The 20,046-nt window shown below is 37.1% G+C and overlaps 1 protein-coding gene across 7 annotated transcripts in view; it reads left to right on the top strand.

Annotated features, from left to right (window-relative positions):
• The window catches only part of BNC2 (basonuclin zinc finger protein 2), a 420,364-nt gene that overhangs the window by 291,545 nt on the left and 108,773 nt on the right, over positions 1-20,046 (top strand). For all 7 annotated transcript variants that reach the window (XM_045193713.3, XM_053924666.2, XM_045193712.3 and 4 more), the window contains one exon: positions 3,116-3,351. In XM_045193713.3, the coding sequence (XP_045049648.2) occupies positions 3,116-3,351 (236 nt within the window). The remainder of the gene's footprint in view (positions 1-3,115; positions 3,352-20,046) is intronic.

Here is a 20,046-nt window from a genome sequence, read left to right as displayed (position 1 = left end):
AAAAAATTGACAGATCATAATGTTTGATGATATGTTTATGCTGAAATTTATAGTTGACATTGGCAAGCTGGGCCATTAAATAAATTTTATTCCTTTGTCTATGGCTCATCTCCTAGGTAATTGCTGCTTAATTACACTCTTAGGACTTTTTCCTCCTCTACCATTGAATTTTTAAAACATATCCAGTCCATCCTTCCCTCCTCCATATCAGCCCAATGTGGCTCAGTGCCTGTTTGTGTAAGTAAAGTTTTAATGGAACACAGACATGCTCATTAGTTTTAGTCTCACCTGCATTTATACCAGCAGAGGTGATTGGTTGTGAAAGAGAATGTGTGGGCCACAAGAAGTAAAAATATTTAGTATCTGGTATTTACAGAAAAGTTGTTGACCTGTGCTCTATATTTTTGTGGCTTATAACAGAATTCCTACGTCTTGACACATGTCATACTTAAGAAGAAGAATCAGCCAATGTCCTTATAATACTCTTACTCTCTGATGTTCTCAAATACATATCCAGGGAAATGTTTTTGCCATACCTACTCTGCCTGTGCTCTTTCAATGCTCTGAACAATTTCTCTTTACTTCTCTACCCTCAACAGTTTTGTCTTTATCTAATAAAACTGCCGGCTGTTTTTAAGGAGTGGAAGCTAGAGGAATTATATGACAGCTTTCCACCTAGCCCTTGACCACATTGTACACACAGCTGCGTGTACTTAATGCACAGGCACAGGATCCAAACACATGGACAAAAATCAGGATTTGGTAACATTTTATTTCCCCTACTGAACCCTCTCAATTTCATATTTGTTGTAGTATTAGCAGCGTATTTTGTGAAGAAGTGATTGAGCTGGGCCAAGATGTTGATGAAGAGAATCGGAGGAGGAGCAGATTTTTTCTGACCTGGTCACTGGATTTTGTAAGCAGAGAAGCCACTCATCAGAAGGCTGAGTAGTTAAGCTGTACTTGAAAAAGAACAGGGATAATAATACCTCTTTCCTGCATTTTTGCAGTCTAAATGCCCCATGGAGTGAGAGAAGACTTCAATCCCTAGGCTTGTGAATCCCTTATCTTTCCCAAACGTTAAATTAATTTTTAAGGCTATTTATTCAAAGTTGACTTAACCACTAGAATAGGAAAGATCAGACAAATCAGCTGCAAGAAATGAAGTATGAGAAAACCCGAACTCTTTGACAAAGTATTCCTGGGAGTAAATGTGTTGAATGAAGCCAGCGGGTAAATGATAAGGCCCTTTACACTATGGATGTAAGAAAGCAATTTATCAAGAGTACATGAACTCTCTAGTGACCACAAGTCAGGAGGAAATGAGAGTGGAGGAGGAGCCCTGAAAAAATACATTTGAAATACTAAAAACCGTGTGTGTGCATGCATTTTTAAATACCTGCATTAATATGCAGAAATACTGGCATATTGAAATAAGAGTTGCTCAGAGTACATGTGTACAATACATACTATTATAGGCTAAGGTGGTAGCGAGAGTGGGTGAGAAAGGCCAGGCAGTGATTTAGAACTTGCAGAAACTTTGGGGTGCTGCAGTCTCAGGTAGAGTTAGAGTTTGATGCTGGATGTTGTTGTCTGATAGTGTTGCCACTATCCTCACTCATGAGATTAGATGGCCATCTTTCAGGCTTAGGTGTTTATCTGTTCTAATCTCTAGAAGGTCATATGTGTATAATTCTGACAGTCAATCTCATCTTGTTTTTGTGTTCTCTTAAGGAGTTCAAAGCATCTTTCATTCATTATCTCATTATCTTTGCAGCATCTCTTTGAGCCACTTATATGAGACAGTGTTATCTTAATTGTTCACTTTAGAGAAACTGAGGGAAAATGCAATTACATTATCTGCAGTAGGGTTCCCAGTAACTCAGATAAGGATGAGGATTAGAATGTGTGATCTTATCTTGGCTTTAAGATCTAGGGGAGATACTCTTTTAGATATGAGGAGGGGAAAAGGCCTAATTTTGAAATATTAGTCTTATTAAAAATATTTACTTTGAAAATGGTCATCCTCAGTTTTTTGTATTGAGGTAACAGCAGAAATACACAGAAATTCTCAAACTTTGATTTTACTCATTTTGGGTTTTTTTTTTCTTTTTTTTTCCATTTTCATTTGACACTAAACCCTGGTCAGAACTGCTTAAAAGATGGCTAACTTATGACTTGAATTTATTTTTTTCAACAGAATAACTTTTTTATTTTTTAAAAGATTTTATTTATTTATTTTTAGACAGAGGGGAAGGGAGGGAGAAAGGGAGGGAGTGAAACATCAATGGTTGCCTTTTACGCGCCCTCAACTGGGGACCTGGCCTGCAACCCAGGTGTGTGCCCTGACTGGGAATTGAACCATCAACCCTTTGGTTCTCAGGCTGGCACTCAGTCCACTGAGCCATACCAGCCAGGGCTCCTGGATAACTTCTATAGAACATGCCAGTGAACGCTAAACTAAATCTAACAGGTGAACAGCAAGAGGTGAAATTGGGAGAACTGAGTCTTGGGATAATCTCCCTTTGCTAATTTAACCTGAGAGCCCTTTGTACAGATGTTAGCTTTCCTTATTCCTTCTAAATTAGGCCTTTTGGGCCACTATAGTCTAAAGAACTTTCTTTTCTTCTTTAAACCATTCAGGTTTTATAAATGGTGAATCTTACTTTGAAGAAGTGATACTGGTTGAGCCTATTCTTAGGGAATGAAGTGAGAATTGTTTGTTTTTTCTTTGGTGGGGAGAGAAAGGATTCCATGGTAACTTGGGGTGAATCATAGTTCAATTAGCAAATTAATTAGTCTGGTTTTTAGAGTCAGCCGCAGTCATTTAGAAACATCCTCAGTGGCTCTCTTTCTGAAAGTTGAATGTGTTGAACTTGCTTGCTGTCATCTACAGTCTGCAGCTATAAACAAAACAGGGAGGAGGTGGGAAGAGGATTATTTACATTGCATACTGTTGCTTAAACAGTTTGTGATTGTCATGCAACATGTGATTGTTATGCATCCGTCCTAAGAAATGGAGTCCTGATAACTTCCAGTAACTTGTTTCTGCTTTGTCTGTTTCTGTCTTCTCCCTTTGTCTCTTTATTCCCATCTACCTGCGGAACCACTACAGCCTTGGATAAGCTCAGCACCCAGCACCTGTACCACCCCACGCAAGTGGAGATTGTGCAGTCCAACGTAGTGTTTGACATCAGCAGCCTGATGCTCTATGGGACACAAGCGGTGCCTGTGCGGCTAAAGATCCTGCTGGACCGTCTCTTCAGTGTCCTGAAGCAAGAGGAGGTGCTACACATCCTGCACGGCCTGGGCTGGACTCTGCGGGACTATGTTCGGGGGTACATCCTTCAGGTAGGGGGAAGACGTTGAAGCTGATGTCTGTGGCCAGCTCTAGGCGGGGTTGGTGAGAGCCCATGGTAAACCTGGTCTCCTTCTTGTCCCTCGCAGTCCCAGGCATGCACATCCTCTTCTGGTTAAAATGGTCTTTTTGGCAGGCTTATCAGGGGATTGGAAAGAAGGAGTGATGTTCCCACTAAGTTGGTGTCAGGCTTCAGTGGTGTATGTTAGGAAGGAACAAGTGGCCTGTTGCCTAGTGTCACTTTGCATCATTTTGAATCCAACTCACTCTCCCTGCAACATGAGCTTCCGAATGGCTTCTCTGGCAAGTCTTGTTGTAGCCCTGCTAAATAGGAGGTCTCTTTGAGGTGGGTGATGGGTATGCGGAAATCTGAGATTACTCTTCATCTAGGTTTAGTGTGGCTTGTTCTTACCCTTAATTTGTAGGTTTGGAGTTTTCTTGGTTGTCTCTGCACCCTAACTAATTATTGCTTCTTCATCCAAATCAAAGGAAGAACTGTAACCTCTATAAATTCCCTGCTTTTATAACCAATCAACCTTCACACTCCAAACATGCAGATATGGTTATAGATTTGGCCTTCATAGCACCTGTTCTTCCAGCCTGAGACCCTTGTTGGTGTCAGTGGCACTTCCAATCTGGTAAGGGTCTGAAAACTTTCCAGGAGGCCTGCAACCTCCCCTCCCTTCCCCCTCAACCTGCTTGCCTTTTTCATCATAATTTGCAGTACGTTATGAGTGGTTTTGCATTGTGTACTTTGCCTCTGAAATGTTTTTATGGCCATCTGTCTTCCTACGACCCTTGAAGGGTAAATGTTGAAAACAGCATGTTGGGAGACCCCAGGATCCAAAAAGACTACAGTGGATGATGAAGAAGTACTCCCTCCTGCCAAAGGAGATCACAGTTGGAAAAGGTAGACTCTGAAGTGATTTTTGAAATTTCCTATGGGGATAATACCAGGAGAATTGACCCCTTCAAAAACACTGTTTTTTTGACTCTGCCAGCCTGTTTATTTCCTGACTTACCTTGTGTTGTGTGCAAGGCCTTGGCTGCCAGCGTGGTATGTGATGAGTGGGGGCCTCAAGACTTCCCTTGTTTTAACCTGTCATTAAGACACACACATTCCGGTCATTCTCCTGTGTGATACCTCCAGGTGTTAGCCAGGGAAGGAGAGCAAGGAGGGTTGATGAATGGACATAGAGAAAGAGGGGAGATGAAATAACTTTTCTGCTCCCATAACTGCTTTAGTTAGCAGAGAATTATTTCTTAGTTTAGTGAGACGTCAGCTTGGAAAGCACAGAAAATTTGGCCTTCTGAAGATGATATAGGAATAACTATACATTACATTTTATGTTTATAGAAGACTTTCCCTAGCATTCTTTCATTTGCCTCATTTTGGGGACATTTCAGTGGGGTGAGTGGAAAGTTAAGTCCTGGGTGGTCAAGGGACCTGAGGGGGCACACGGTCCAGGAGGAAAGGGCCAGGAAAAGCAAAGGATGGAGTCAGTTTAACAATCCCTGATTATACTGGCCTCAAGACATATCTGTGCCACATCTTTCTGCAGACGTTTCCACAACATGATTATTAATGTCCCTTTTGGATGGATTTTATCCTACATGAAAGAACAAACCTCTTGCAGATTTTTTTAATGGAACTGTTAGCTTGGCTAAGCATTTTTTTCCTGTATTTAAAACTTAAAGTATTTTGCCCCAATCTGGTATTGTCTTCATTGGCTTCACTTTGATGCTTATTAGTGTTATCATCAATGCTGCATTTCAGTTCTATGTGTGTATTTTTGCCTAAGATATGTGGCGCATATGCATGGTGTCTTCTGTCCAAACAAGTAGATATTTGCATGACTGTGATTGTTTGCCATCTTAACAACCCAGTTTGCTGCAGCACTTTGTTGTCAGTAAATACAGAACCTTCTGGATGTTCTCTGGTATGGTCCTAGTGTTCTGCCTTGACCGGTGCCTGTTTTTTGTTTTACTTGAAATTATTGTGTAGATGTTGATTTCCTCCCCAAATTTCAACATAGCTCTAAGGTAAGCATAGAAAAATACTCTGTAAATACAAAATTGCAAGAGAAATTAATATGAGCAAAAAATTCAGCAAAATCACAAACTAACTGTTTATAAAGTTTCTTATTTGGGGGTGAAATATTGCATATAAAGAATATGGTCATTGTTAAACTTAAGTTATGATTAATTTTCATTAATATACATACAATTGACAGTTTCAAATTTAATATAATCTAGTTCTCTATTCAGAGTCAAAATTGACATTTTGAGAAAATTGTAGATGATTTTTACCTTAGAGGAACACTAGGTTTAATTTCTGTCTTGTTTATTGATAGAATTGATGTAATATAGATTTTATTTAAATGATGCTTTTTGTTATTCAGCATTTATCATATACTTATTCCTTGGACAAAATAGTTCTTGGTTTCAAAAAAAGCAAGAGGTTAAAGGACACAAAACTGTTATCACTTGTGTAGTGAGAAATGCTCATTTGAAAAATAATAAAACAACCCCCCAGAAAACAAGAGCTAGATTATACAAATAAACCCATTTCCTCTAAAGCAATGTTATTTGCTTATTGGCCAATATTTTAAAACTTATATATAGTAATGATAAAGTATGCACAGATAACCTTGATAATAATTCTATGTAACATTTTTGCACAAGTAGACAATAAAATGTGTATCCAAAGGTTGTAGAACCCTATAATGCACTGTTAGTGTGTAAGACATTTTATCTGGCTAAAACTCAATTGTCTTGTAAGCCCTCAAGGCATCAGTTTTAGCATTATTGCTCTCAACAACAGTATATTGAATATTATGTCAGTTAAAGGAAAATAATTATCAAGTCAAGTTAGGGTGGCTGTTAGCCTTACCACATATTGACTTGGTTAGCAGTCGGCTATAGATTGTGTTACTGGGCAAATGAAGATGTACGGGGAGTTGAACTGGTGAGGCCAAGATATTAATTTAACTCTCCCTGGGCCCAAACCTATATCCCTATGTATATGCAGCTACTTCTGGTTACAGAGACAGTTTTGAATGTGGAAGGATTGCATATGTCTTATCTATTCTAGAGTTTTTGGCTTTGAATGTGGGTGGGGACAAAAAGGATCAGGCCATTCACAAGCATATTGGAAGCATGTATGAAATGGTCATTTAAAGAAAAAGGGGAATAATATTAATGCCATAGATTCATTTAAAAGACTGGCAGTATCTTTCTAGAACCCTGTACTGTTTTGATAAAAATTACTTTTCGCCTCTGTGATTATGCAATTCATACACTAGCCAGCTGGGTGTAAATGCATAGTATAACTTGGACTAAAATGATTTAAGAATCCAGGAACATCTTAAAAGGTAAACAGTCCAGTAGTCTCTTGTGCACCAATTAAAGTATTCATTCAGAAAGTATAGGGGAAAAAATGAGGTAAATTTGAACCATTTTTCCACAAAGTAGCAGTAAAAGGAAATATGCAATTAGATGCTAAAATCTAGATATAAAGGAATATAAGTGTTTTTCTGCTCCTAAAGAGTAATTCTTTTTTCAAGTTTGTATCTCATGGTACATTTATTGATGACAAATAAAAGCAGTGTCCTATTCTTTTCCCATTTTCCCTGTCTTTGACCTAGGATATAAAAATATAGGTGATTATCATTGTTGAATTAATCATTTAAAAATCAAGTTTTCACAGTCTCTTTTCAGTTGAATTTGTAACTGCCTTGCCTGGGCTCATACACCAGCCTATCTTTGGAAATCTCCTTTGCAAATGAGTCCTGCCAGAATTCACAGAACCATATCAGACACTCTGCATAATTAGCTGAGGTGTCAGCAGCCTTTTGAGAGAATGAGTAGTGATGCATATTTCAAATCACCTGTGTCTTGAAACAATCAGAACTAATAGAACAAGCAGCACTTTAGAAGTACATGTCCCAGAGTATTCTAGGGCAATAGTCTTCCAGAGATAGGAATTTACACTTGGGAGTGAGTACTCTCTGGATCTTTCTCTTAGGGCCTCTTGCTAACATTAACATAATAAAGGCTCTAGGAAGTTCTGGAGTAAGTGATTTGTGAGAGTAGGTAAGGAGCTTCCACCAGCCTTTCCCACTTAATAGCCTTTTCATGTCACTCATAAGAAGTCTGCAGTTCCTGAACACACTCAGCTCTTCTTCACCTTGGTGTGTTTGTGTGTACACTTTCTTCTGCCTGGGCAATTTCTTGTCCTTTACATGTGAGCCAAAGTCCCACTTTTTCCCAGAGACCTTTTCTGTCCAGCTTTACCAGTGCAGGTTTTTTCTAGCCTTTGTTCTATCTGAGGACTCTGTTTCCCTTAAGTTCTAATCCAAATTTAAATTAATCAGTTAAATCAACTGTTAAAAGGCACCCCTACCCCACCCCACCCAGGCTTCCTCACTAGGGACCACTGAAAAGGTAGGGTACTCAATAAATATTTGTTAAATGAATGGGTAAAAAAAACTGGCATAGCTTGATGTTTCACCATGGAACTCATGGAGTGTTCAGTAACTTCAGTTGGTCCAGAGGCCCTTAGTCTGTCTTCAGACTTCCTAGGGACTAAATTCTATGACTGCAGCCGGGCTGCTGAGGCAGTAAGAAGAGAATTAAGGCTCCCACACCCCCTTGCTAGTGTTTTGTGGTATCCATGTGGTGGAAAAACATCAATATTAAGCAAACACTTGTATTTAAACAGCCTCTCGTGGAGCAAGTTCACATACATTATTAGTTAGCTTTTTGAATTCCCAGTGAATTAACATTTGAAGTAGTTCAAGCTCAAAGAGGTTAAGTGACTTCCCTGTGATCACACAGCTGTTAATTGGCACAAGTGATGCCCTGTAAGCTTCCTGAGGATAAGAACCACTTGCCTCTTGTTCATCACTGCAGCCCACCTCTCAGCACCCAGACTGAAACATAATAGGTCTTACTAAAGACTGAGGGAGGAAGTTTTGAAATAAGATTTGAACACGGTCTCTAACTCTATGGGCAATGTTTGGGTGGTTTTTTAAAATTTTTGTGTTTTAACTACCAAACTCTCTCTCCAGAACAAGAATCTTTTGTAGCATGAAAGTTGTATGGTTTAGAGAACTAGGAAGGTCTGAAAAACCTGAACTGACAAAGTTAAGATCTCTTGTATTTGGTGGATCATAATCACCTGATGATAGACAATATTGTGTTAAATTGGTTCCCCTTTTATGTTCTTTTTCTCAGTTATTTTCTGATATCCCATCTTGTTTCAGGTTACCTTTGCTCTCTCATTTCCAAGCCCCAAATTTTTTCTCTAGATCTGATATTTATCATTAATGCTTCATAGCAATTTTGGCTCTTTGCTTTGCCTTTCCAGGGATACATGCCTTTTGTAATCAAGTGTAAAAAAAAGGGTTTTTAACCTAATTAATAAGATTTCAGCTATCTCATGTGCAGGGCGTGGAGCAGAAATGAAGTAGATCTTTTCTGGGTCCATAAAAGGATATCAAATTGAATGGGAAATGGAGAACTAGATATTGAGTGAGAAGATTGGGCTGAAGTCCCAGCGCTACCACTGATTATTTTTGTGAGTATGGAAAAATTTGCTCTTCTCAGCCATAGTTTCTTCATCTTTAAAATTGAGGTAACCTCTCCTACCTCTTGCTTTGAATGGCAACGGATGAAGTCATGCAGTTGAAAGCACGTTGTAAACTCCTACCAAGGTTGGTATTTTTCACTTACATCTGTGCATAAAGCTAATTCTGACCCGTTATTGCAGGGAAATATTAGGCGCCAAACATTTTTCTCTGCAGATGTCAAATGCTTAGAAAAAGATAGGAAATACCTGTTAGGTTTTAGTTAATATCATTAGGATAAAAGCTAGTTGTTTTAGTCAGTAAATCCTGAAATGCTAATGGAGTGGCTGACACAGTAGGAGTTTGTTTCTCCCTCTCATCAAGACCAATCAGCATTCCTGGTTGGTGAAGGCTTTCCTCCCAGTGGTGATTTGAGGGGAGGTCATTTAGGGCCTTTGACATTTTATGGCTCTTCCATTCTCTGGGGCCTCAGCTTCTTTATCCAGGTGGCAGCCCTGAGAGAGGGTGGAGGCTCTTGGGGGGAGGTTTTCACGGACCAGCCTGGAAAGTAGAATGTGTGACTTCTCTCCTGTCACTGATCAGAGCTTGTATCTAAATGGAGCCAGCTGACTGAGGGAGGCTAGGGCACGTAGTGCCAGGCTGAGCAGCTGCTCCCAGCTCTACCTGCACAGCACAGGGGCTGAGCACAGGTCAGAGCCCCACGCAGGTGTGGTGACGTAGCCATAATTTTGCTTCTTTTTGTTTGTTTGTTTGTTTTTACAGTTGGACCAAGAAAGCTTAAAGCAGCAGATTAGTATGGTTAAGGCAGGTTAATGGGTTTGAATCCTGGCTCCAGTTCTTAGTAGATTTGTGAAAATAGGCCTGTATCTATATCTACCTAAGCCTCCGTTCCCTTACCTGTAAAGCAGGTACTCCATGGGTTTATTGAGAGGATAAAATAAGATGATGCACATAAAGCATTTACTAGTGTCACTTGCTAAGTATCCAGTAAATGTTAACTATTAACATTTATTCTGATGATGGAAAATATGGTGATATTCACTATGACAGGCTATTGCCAACATGATCATTTTAGACATTTGTGTATAAAGCAGTCCTGGATGTTCTATATTTCACCCTGTCTTTTAGAACAGAGTGCCTTCCCAACCAGTCAGGCTGAAGGATATCTACCGTTAATTGTAAAGAAATAATACGTATGTGCATATGCATATACATATGTATGCAAACACATGTATATAGTACATGCTTGATTACAAATAATCAGCAGGAGGGTGTAGTGACAAAAATTTTGGACTTTGGAATGGGACAGGCTTGCTTATGAATTCTGGTTTCACCTTTTGATAGCTCTGCTACCTACAATAAATCATACAACATATTTGAATCTGAGTTCCTTCATCTGTAAGTATAAAATGAAATGATATTTTGAAATGAAATATTTACAAAGTATTTAGTGTAGTAACTAGCCCACAGGACTCTTATTAATATTATGCAATATTACATTGTGAGTATCCATGTGTGTTATTATTTAAGTTATGACTCATTCCATATATGACTATCATTTTATTACCCTTGGATTTCTCTATTTCAGTAACTCTTCTAATACTCTTCCAAGCACCTGGACAGAATGAATAACTACTTGATAAATTTATTAAAATTATTAGTGTATCTTAGCTTTCACCCCATTGCATAACGTTAAACTTATGAAAATAGGCACCCTTTTTATGACCTCACAGATTTTTAGGAAATTCCAGAGCAGACTTGGAAAGTCCTTGAAATAGCAAATTTTATAGATTAGTATATGCTGAGTGCGCAAGAGAAGATCTCCCAGGAACCCATTGCCCTAATGGACAAGGCAGCTATACACAAATCATGCAAGTTGTATGATCAAAAACATAAAAATGCACAGGTGACCATAGCATTGACATAGGAGCAGGGTTATTTGACTCCAGCTAAAGATTGCATTATCACCACGATGATGTAAGGAGTCTTTGCATCATGTCCTCTTCCTGTCAACAGTATGTGAATCTTTTTCAGAAGAGAAGGATCACAGGTATGAATAGTTAAGATAGCCCTGTCTTTGTCGGGGATATACAAAAGGTAGATGATTCAGGGCAATGTACTGTGTTTATAGTGTCTGTTTTCCAGAGTGCTTGGACCACTTTATAGACGTTATCCCAGCAATCCTCCTAACCTCCCTATTAGAGAGATATTTTCAGAGACTGTTATCCCCGGTTTTTAAGTTATCGTGGCTGAAGGCCTCAGGCAGGGTCAAAGCTGGAAGTAGAATACAGAGATTTTGAATCCCTTGCCAAAGCTGTAACTATTTGAACAGCAGTGAAAATAAACACCTATATCCAAGGACATAGCTTGATGTTTTTTGCTGAGTTAAAGTAAAAATATTCCTCCCTTTACCCTTGCAAAGTAAAAATAGATAGCTCACCAAAGTTCAGGATGGAATGCAGTGACTGCTAGAATAGGATTTGTGTCTATAGGACACAGAGAGAGGATTTTCTATTTCCCAGAAGGAGCAGAAATGAGCCCACAACCCCCTGGTCATTTGCCATTTGATAAAAACCAGCTCAGATTTACTTGAAATGGATATTCTCTGTGATGGCACTGATTAAACCATGTGATCTCCACAGCAACACTCTAACATACTCCTTGTTGAATTTAAAGTGAAATGCTCCTGAGCTTTGGGTTTAGACCTCAATTTCACTACCAATTAGCGCTCCAGCCTTGCAAAAAGTATATCATTTGCATGAGCTTCATTTTTCTGCTGATACCTTCTTGGTAGATTTTTGAGGATAAAGAGAAATAATTTTTTAAATTCATAGACAAATTCAGTAAATGTTAATTCCTTAAGTACAGCAATTTTCCAGTCCCCTGCCGACCACAACCCTTAAGATTCTAGAGCAACAAAAGCTTCATGATTTTCTATTTGTCCTTATATTCCATATGTTATAATTGAGCCACTCTGTCCTCTTCTATTATTTCCCCTACTTTGACAGAAGGGGAGGGTAGAAGATGAGAGGAACTTGGGCAGGAACTGAATCTGTTATGACTATAGCAAAGAATGGAAGTCTCTCAAGACCCAGCCCTAGTCTACCATCCGTTTCTTTCAAGTGACCTACATTTCAAATATTCGTATGTGAAATTATGAAGGACTGTGAAAAGTACTGAGATGAGAATCTGTGTGGGTTTCTGGAAGCTTTTTGCTAAATTCATAGAGATGGGACAAACATAAATAAAGATTCCATGTTAATAGGTTCATATATGATAGCAATATAAGTAATGCTAGCAGCAGTTGGAAAGTGGAATGCAGGCCAGTACATTTGCTAGTAGAATATAATATAAGTGAATACAACCAAATTAAATTACTCTAGGACAACGATTTTTAACCAGTGGACAACAGCAAACACAATGATAGCCGTCTCGTGTGAATGAATCAAAATTATACCTTCTTTTTTTCTTGGTCAGATTGTTTGAAATATATATTTTTTGATGTGTCACAGAATTTTTGGAATCAGTTTATGTGTGCTATGAAATGAAAAGGCTTGAAAATCGCTACTCTAGGAAGACCCGTTGAAAGAGGAGATTCTTAAGGAAGAAGTAAGGTATTGTTACTTAGTAGAAAGGATGGAACAAACCTTTTTCCCAACAGGAAGAATGCTGTGTTGGGAAGAGGTGTGAACAGATTTATTGGGGAGAGTTGTATTTCAGTTAGGTGAGTAGTGTTGGTGATTGTGGTTAGGCCAGGCCTGAGCCTGCTGATTAGAAGCCCATTTTGATTCTCCTGGTGTTTGCATCACCATCCCTTTCTTAGGGGTGTGACTTCTGTTGGTTCACAGACCTGGCATTTGTTGCTAATAAACTTGAAACTTAAAAAGGCAGATCACCCTTCCTCTCTCTCTCTCTCTCAGTCAAGGTAGAGTTGGTTGGAGGGTAGCTTGGACCCTGATAGCTTTGCATTTCCACAGTGGAGTGTCTAGCAGTGGCTACAATAGACCATAAAACATAAGACCTCAAAATAAAAGAATGAGTATGTATTTTTGGTGCAGAGCTTATCTTGAGGGTACTGTGTATTTTTCACCTGTAGCCCCAGGAAAGCATTTTTAAGAGACTTTAAGAACTGAAAGTCCTCTCTGTAAGGAAATGCTTTTTAACCTGGTTTCCTTCTCATGTAATTTTCTCTCTTTAACAAAGCCATAATAACAGTGTCCGAGGCAGCTTTCTAGTTAGTATGAGTAATGTGGTTAGTGTACTTTCTATTTTTATTTTAATATGCTTTTTCTGCTCTGATTTTTTTTCTTTTCTTGGTTTTAAAAATAGCAGTTGAGTAAATATGGTAACTCGAAAACTGGTGCACACTGCATCCTCTCTGTGATGGAATTCTGAAGCAATACTCTGCACAATAGGCATCCCCCCCCCCTTCAGATTTCTTAGTGAAATAAATAGGAGAATGTTTGGAACACAGACCACTAAAAACATTGGCTATGTTTTTAGGTTAGGTCAGGCTTCAGAGAAATTGACATTTAAACTATAGAGTATCCCATAGGTTTTTGTCTCTAGAGTTCCCATTAATATTAAGCCACTTTATTTTATGGTGTGTTGATAAGACACAAAATTAGGTAACCAATGCACCTTAAATTGGTTCATTTATTTTCTTCTTTTTAAAGTATGCAGAAATGTTCACAAATTTTAAATTAACAACAAAATACACTTAAGTGCCTCTTGAAAGAGTAATTAAGAACTACTTGTCTCTGTGTCCTGTCATCTCTGCCAGAATTAGAGTTCATGCTGAGTATATTCCATTGAGTCAGCCATCATTCCATCACCAGCAGGGATTGCTTTTCCACATATTGACATGTGAGGGAATGTCTGCCTTGCAGTAGCCATGGGCTTGTGCCAGATTTTGAGATCCATAGGGGCAGTGCTGGGAGCTTTTCAATTCTGAATCAGGGATCCAGTTCTATAGCTAAGCCAGGGAAACTGGGTTGAATCTGTGGCCAAAATCATGGTAAAAAAAAAAAACCAAAAAAAAAACCACCTTTTTTTTTTCCTTTTCCCTTTTTGCAGTGCTTTATTGCTTTAAAATTGTGAGTGCCTCTGTTGATTGATCCTCTGGTGACTTTACACTGGATTCAAATTGTGGTCTCTTAGGTGAAAAGATCAGTGTTTTATTCATTCGGCCACACATCAATGGAGATTAACTGAGATTAGTACAAGACATTTGGATCCTGCTAGACCTTGGGCACCAGAAAGAAGTTTATTTCTGTTCTCCCTAGCCTTCAGTAGGACTGCTGCAGAAGAGGATGGCCTGCTTGCCTGGGAGTGGGGGAGGGTTTTGATTGGCTATGTGTTAACTGCCTCAAATCCATGGCCATAGGGTGAGTAAGAATCACTAAGAATCAAACATGTCATCTATGTAGCATCACCTGATTTAGTGCTTTTCTTCAAGTCTGAGATGTCTCAAGGGACCTTTTTTCCCTTGCAGCACTGATCTTTCAATGAGGTGCTAGTGTCTGTCCTGAGCAATAACAAGGAAAACCATGAAGTGTGAACAGCTCTTATTAGGGGTGTAAATGTCATTAAGGCCTTTGTAGCCTTCTCTGCTATCTGAATGCTCTTGTCAAGAGAGTAACTTACTGAAGCCTCCTTTAAAATCACATAAATGGGATTTAAGATGCTGAACTTTTATATTTTAATTAAGCAAGGCCATTAGCTTCCTTTGCTTATGCATTTTTGTAGTCAATTATACTTGGGTCTGATTAAGGATAGCCTTTTAAAATAAAACTGTTGAAAAACTACCTATAAAAATTATTTTAAGGATTTGAGAAATACTTGGTTTACTCTAAATCAAACTTTTAGATAATTTTTGGTGTTTGGGGGTCAAATGTTTCCCTCAGTTTTAATTTTATAGAGACCCATATACTCATGTACCTGACAGTAATATGCATATTTTCATATGTGGTATGAGAAAACACTAGCATTTGAGTTAATAGTATATCAGTCTGGATTAATGAAAAGTCTGAAGCACACAATGTTTAAATAATGATTTTATTTTCAATATTATACACATATATAATATATGTGTATATATTATACACATTATAATATGTGCATAATATATACACATACTATTTTCAATATATATACACGTAATCTTTTTAGTGATGTAGTTCCCTTTTCCCCTTACGCAAAATTCTGGTATCATCCTGAAAAAAAAAATTTTATATGCAAAGATTTGCTTTCATAAACCTCTTCTGCAAGTTTGAGAATTTCAGATTAATTTCTCATCACTCTGGGTTGTATGTTTGATTTACAAAATAAAAATGTGTTGAATAGTTGTATAGTAAGAAGATCAGCTATAGAAAGAAAATTGTCTTTTTTACTATGCATATTAACTTTAAATAAAAATAAATGAATTGAGACATCTGGTAAAAACTTTGAGAAGGTAAATCCAGAAAATTTACAGCCAAGTTAGAGGCGGTGAATAGAAATTAATTATACATTACACATTATTAACTTAAGATTTATAATTTAATATGTTCTCGTTATTTAATATACAGTCTTTGTTTCAAATTTGATCCTCCATCCTGCTTTTAATATCTCATTAAGTGATGCATTTTCCTTAAATTGTGTATTTTTTTTTTTATTTTGAGGGTTCAGGAAAATGTATTCTTTCAACAGACATTTACTTGAGTGGTTGCTTTACCATATTCAAGTGGTAGAGAGAGAGACACTGTTATAGCTCTCAGTTTAGTAGACACTGGGTCTCAAGTTATGCTAAAGGGAAGCATACATAATTAGTGTACATTTTCTAGTAAATATATAAGCATGATCTATAATTAGAGCCGTAATGAGTGATATGTAAATAGTTTGAACATATTTGCAACTTACTTGAAAAGTTAATGCTTTAAAGAATTCTAAACATACTCTAGCTGTCTTGGTTATACTATTAATTCAAACTCTGCAATTAAATGACTGACTAAACAAAATTAATTTTTAACCCAGCCCTGACTTTTTAAATTAAAAGCATTAATTTTAATTTGAATTATTGAGATTTTACTGCCTATTATAGAAAACCCACCTACTTATTAATCACAGAAGTTAGATAGCGAAGAAGTGTGTTCTCTGAATTCATTAGCTCATAAATGTTTTGACAAATTAATAAAAACTTATTTTAAAATTTCCTTTTGATGAAAATACAAACATGATTATTTTGAGCCCCATCAGGATCATTCTGCAAAGCCACCCATGAAGTCACTCACTTAGAACAAGAAAATCTCCGTGGAATTACTATTGCCAGAGCCACTTGGGGAGTATTTAGATCAATTAAAAACTAGATATTTTATATTAAATTATACTACATAAAATACAAATATAATTATTTTTTATTAAAATAAATAACAGCTGATTTGGAATTAGTCTATATTCCCCTTGTTAGTTTTCTTGTCTCAGTACATAGAGTTTTAGTTCACCTAATTGCCTATTTGCCTCATAAATAATATCTGTGTGTAATATAAGATGATAATAATCTGGTGCCAGTAGGTTCTTCTTTGTAATATAGTCTCAGATTTGGTAGCAGAAAAAGAAGGGCCGTCTGACAGCACCATCTGCTTTGTCCTCTCTTTTCTCTGTCTCCTACCTTACACCTGGATCCAGGCTGTTAATATAAATTATGATTTCTGAAGTTCACATTTTGGGATAAGTTTGACAAAGAGATGTCTGGAGTATCAGGATTATCAGAGATGTACAGTAAAACCTCTTCATAAATGTTTTTCAAGGCACCAGATGGAAGGAAGCTTTACTGCATTATATTTCCCATATGGAAAAGTATCTGAGACCTGAAAGGGGCACACCCTTGGAAAGGGGAATACTTCTTTATAAGGAACTTATTAAAAAGAATGCTATATAGTATAGGATTTTCATGTATGATTTATTCACTGGAGCATATTGCTTTGAAGGCCCAAACAGCATCCTGGGTATAAGTTGTGGTTTCCCAGACCTAAAAGTGTCTGATAGTTTAAATTTCACAAACTTTTTAGATTTGCCTATGCCACAGGTCAAGTATGTCTTGCTATGAGTCTGGTTGCCATTTATTTTAGTCAAGGTTCAGTTTTTGTTAAAATCATTGAATTGGGTTTCTTCATGAAAGATAAGTGTACCCCCCCCTTCATGTGTTATTTTATATTAATTGAAAATCAGGATGGTAGAATTTAACCAGTGTTATGTGGTGACAAAGGTAAGGTGTTATATTTCTACAGTGTTCTTTCTTCTATTTTCTGAGAGATACATCTTATAATCAGTTTCACTTAGTAAATTATATAATGCTGAGGAGGCTTGGGGGAATCATGGTTCTTTTGTTGTTTTCCACTTACTTTACAGCAATATTTGTGAAAGAGTAATATGCAGATGTTAAATGTAAGAACGCTTTGTAAAGTTTTTGCAAATGATACTACAGGGTTTTGAGTGAGATACAAGAGAGACTCAACGTACTAAGGCATTGAATAACCTCAGATTTCTATAATATATATTGAAAAGATAGTTCTTACAGTCACTGTCATGTATTCTTTTTGAAATGACATTCAGAGAATCAAAACGTATTTTTCTACAGAATAAATGTATGAATGGTATATACAGCTTCCCCTATCTAGAGTAGTTGAGAACCCTAAATAATTAAGTATGGAACCTCTGAACCTGTCGCCGGGAATATTTTTTCTGCTGGATAGAAGTTACTGAGATTGATAGATGCTAATATGTTAAGTGTCATACTTTAAATAGTATTTAGTTTTGATAAAAATAATATGCTAAATAGAGGGAATTCCCCATATATAACTGAACTAACTTTGAGGACCATACAGTTAATTGCATAAAACAGAAAACTAATATAAGCAGATAAAAACTGCTTTTGTTAATAAAAATTTGGTTTAGAACAAAACCCAAAGGCTTAGAAAATGTTTCCAAATTTTAATCATTTCTTTCCCAAATATATCTGTGGGGAAAGAATAAAAATGTGAAGATTCGTCTCTTTTCATTTGAATTAGAGTATTAGCTTGAGTTAAAATTCTATGAGGTATTTATGAGATATAAACAAAGGTTTATTTAATCTTATGGTTCCTGTGGACATGGCTTAAATACAAGACTCAGAAAGAAAGGGGAATATTTTTTCTCCATTTTAGATAGGCTCTATAAGTCATGATTATAAGAAGAAAGGACAACAAATAAACAAAAAGCAAAAGTCCTTATTTTTGTGTTTTAATTTATGGGGCTGGAAACATATAGATACAATTAAAATGTACGTACATCAACTTATTAATGATTTTCTTTTAAGACCTTCTGCAGAGAAGAATATCGCCAAACTTCACAACAAGAAAGTTCACATTGGGTGTTTTAGATGGCCTTTATAAATTTCCATCAGCATTTTGTACTTTTACACAGTGTTTAGTGCCCTAAACAAAGTCAGTGAAACTGAAATATGGAATAGTGTTGAGGCACATTGGGAGAGTTTTAGAAAGTTGGAATGGATGGAACCAGAGGAGCAAAAGCATTGATTGGCAGGTTTAAAGTTTTGTTTCATTGGAACTTGATTCTTTTTGAGTGAGTGATGAGTATATTAGTTATCCACTGTTGCATTACAAACCATCCTACACTTGGTGACTTAAAACAACCACTACTTTAATATTGTTTACAAGTTTGTGGGTCAACTGTGAAGTTCTTCAGTGAGGTGGTATTTGGCTGGGGTGGATGGCAGGTGGGCTGGTTTGTGTAAGATGGCCTAATTTATACACCTGGCTATCAGCTGGTACTGTCTGTCAGATAGGGCAATGGATATAACTAGGCATTGTATCACTCATCATTGAACAGGTTAGTCTAGTCATATTCAAACACAGATAATGTGTAACCACGTTAAGTACCTGCTGGCTTCATATTTACTAGTATGCCATTGCCCAAAGCAAGTCACATGGCAAAGCCCAGAGCCAGGCTGGGAGGTGATTACTCTGGGACATACATATAAGGAAGCCTGAGCAATTGGGGGCCAGTACTGAAATAATCGACTACCAGATTAATGCCTTAGGAAGCTTCATTTGATAGTGTTACGGGGAACTGAGGAGGGAAGAGGTCTGATGCAGGCTGTCTAGTTTGGAAGCTGTCAAGGTAGTTCAGGTAGAAATAAGCCTGGCTTTAGGGCAGTGGCAAGGAGAGTGAACAAGATGGTTGAATAAAGCCGCTTGCTGACTGTTTGGTAGGTGAGAGAGAGGATGTGTTTGTAGATTGATTCCAGGCTGGTTGTATGGGATTCTAGAGAACAGGTAAGGTTTTGGATCTGTTATGTTTGCAGCGAACATAAGACATTTGTGCATCTTCTTTAAACAACTTCTGTTCCTCTATCCAGAAACATTAAGATGACATGCGATAGCATCTTTGAAATACTATTTTTTAACCTATTACTTTGAAATTCATGGCCTCATCCCAGTGCTTTCTTTACCATCAACCTTGCAAAGGTGATTAAATGACAAGAAGTGTTTCATCTCATCTTTTAAAAATAAATGGGCAAGTTTGCTATAACAAAGAGTCTAAAGTTTAGATTTCCTAGTTTTATTTCTCAGAAATGAACATCTGCCTAGGACTTTTGAGAATTCCATAGATACAGGTATTTTTTTAGATTATTTTTATATTTAGAAGTACATCAACTTTGAGAAAAATTAAAATTTGTTGATAACAACATTTCCTTTTAAACCATTTTAGGCTTTAGTTTTCTCAGCCAGAGTATACAAGTTTTGCTTCCCCCCCCCTGCCATTCACTTAGTAATTTGGGGTTTAATTTCTTCAAATTGTGAATATTTTTGAGGAAATCATGTCTAGGTTATTTATGAAAATATATAAAAGTCATCTTCCTATTAGGTGAATAGAAAATTAATTTTGCCCTGGTTTTCCTATTCTTTTTATATGTGGATAAGACCAATATTTTTGTTAAGGGCATATGACTTATGTATAAAAGAAAATAAGAGAGGTACTTGGAGAAAAAGCAATTTAGTGCATGAGTTGCTTGTGGAAGAATAACATACAAGTTACCATTTAAATTAAGATCAGAGT

Source organism: Desmodus rotundus, chromosome 1 (assembly GCF_022682495.2).
Source record: "Desmodus rotundus isolate HL8 chromosome 1, HLdesRot8A.1, whole genome shotgun sequence".
NCBI lineage: Eukaryota > Metazoa > Chordata > Mammalia > Chiroptera > Phyllostomidae > Desmodus > Desmodus rotundus.
Note: the sequence above shows the minus strand (reverse complement) of the source record. Positions and strands in the feature narration are given on the sequence as shown.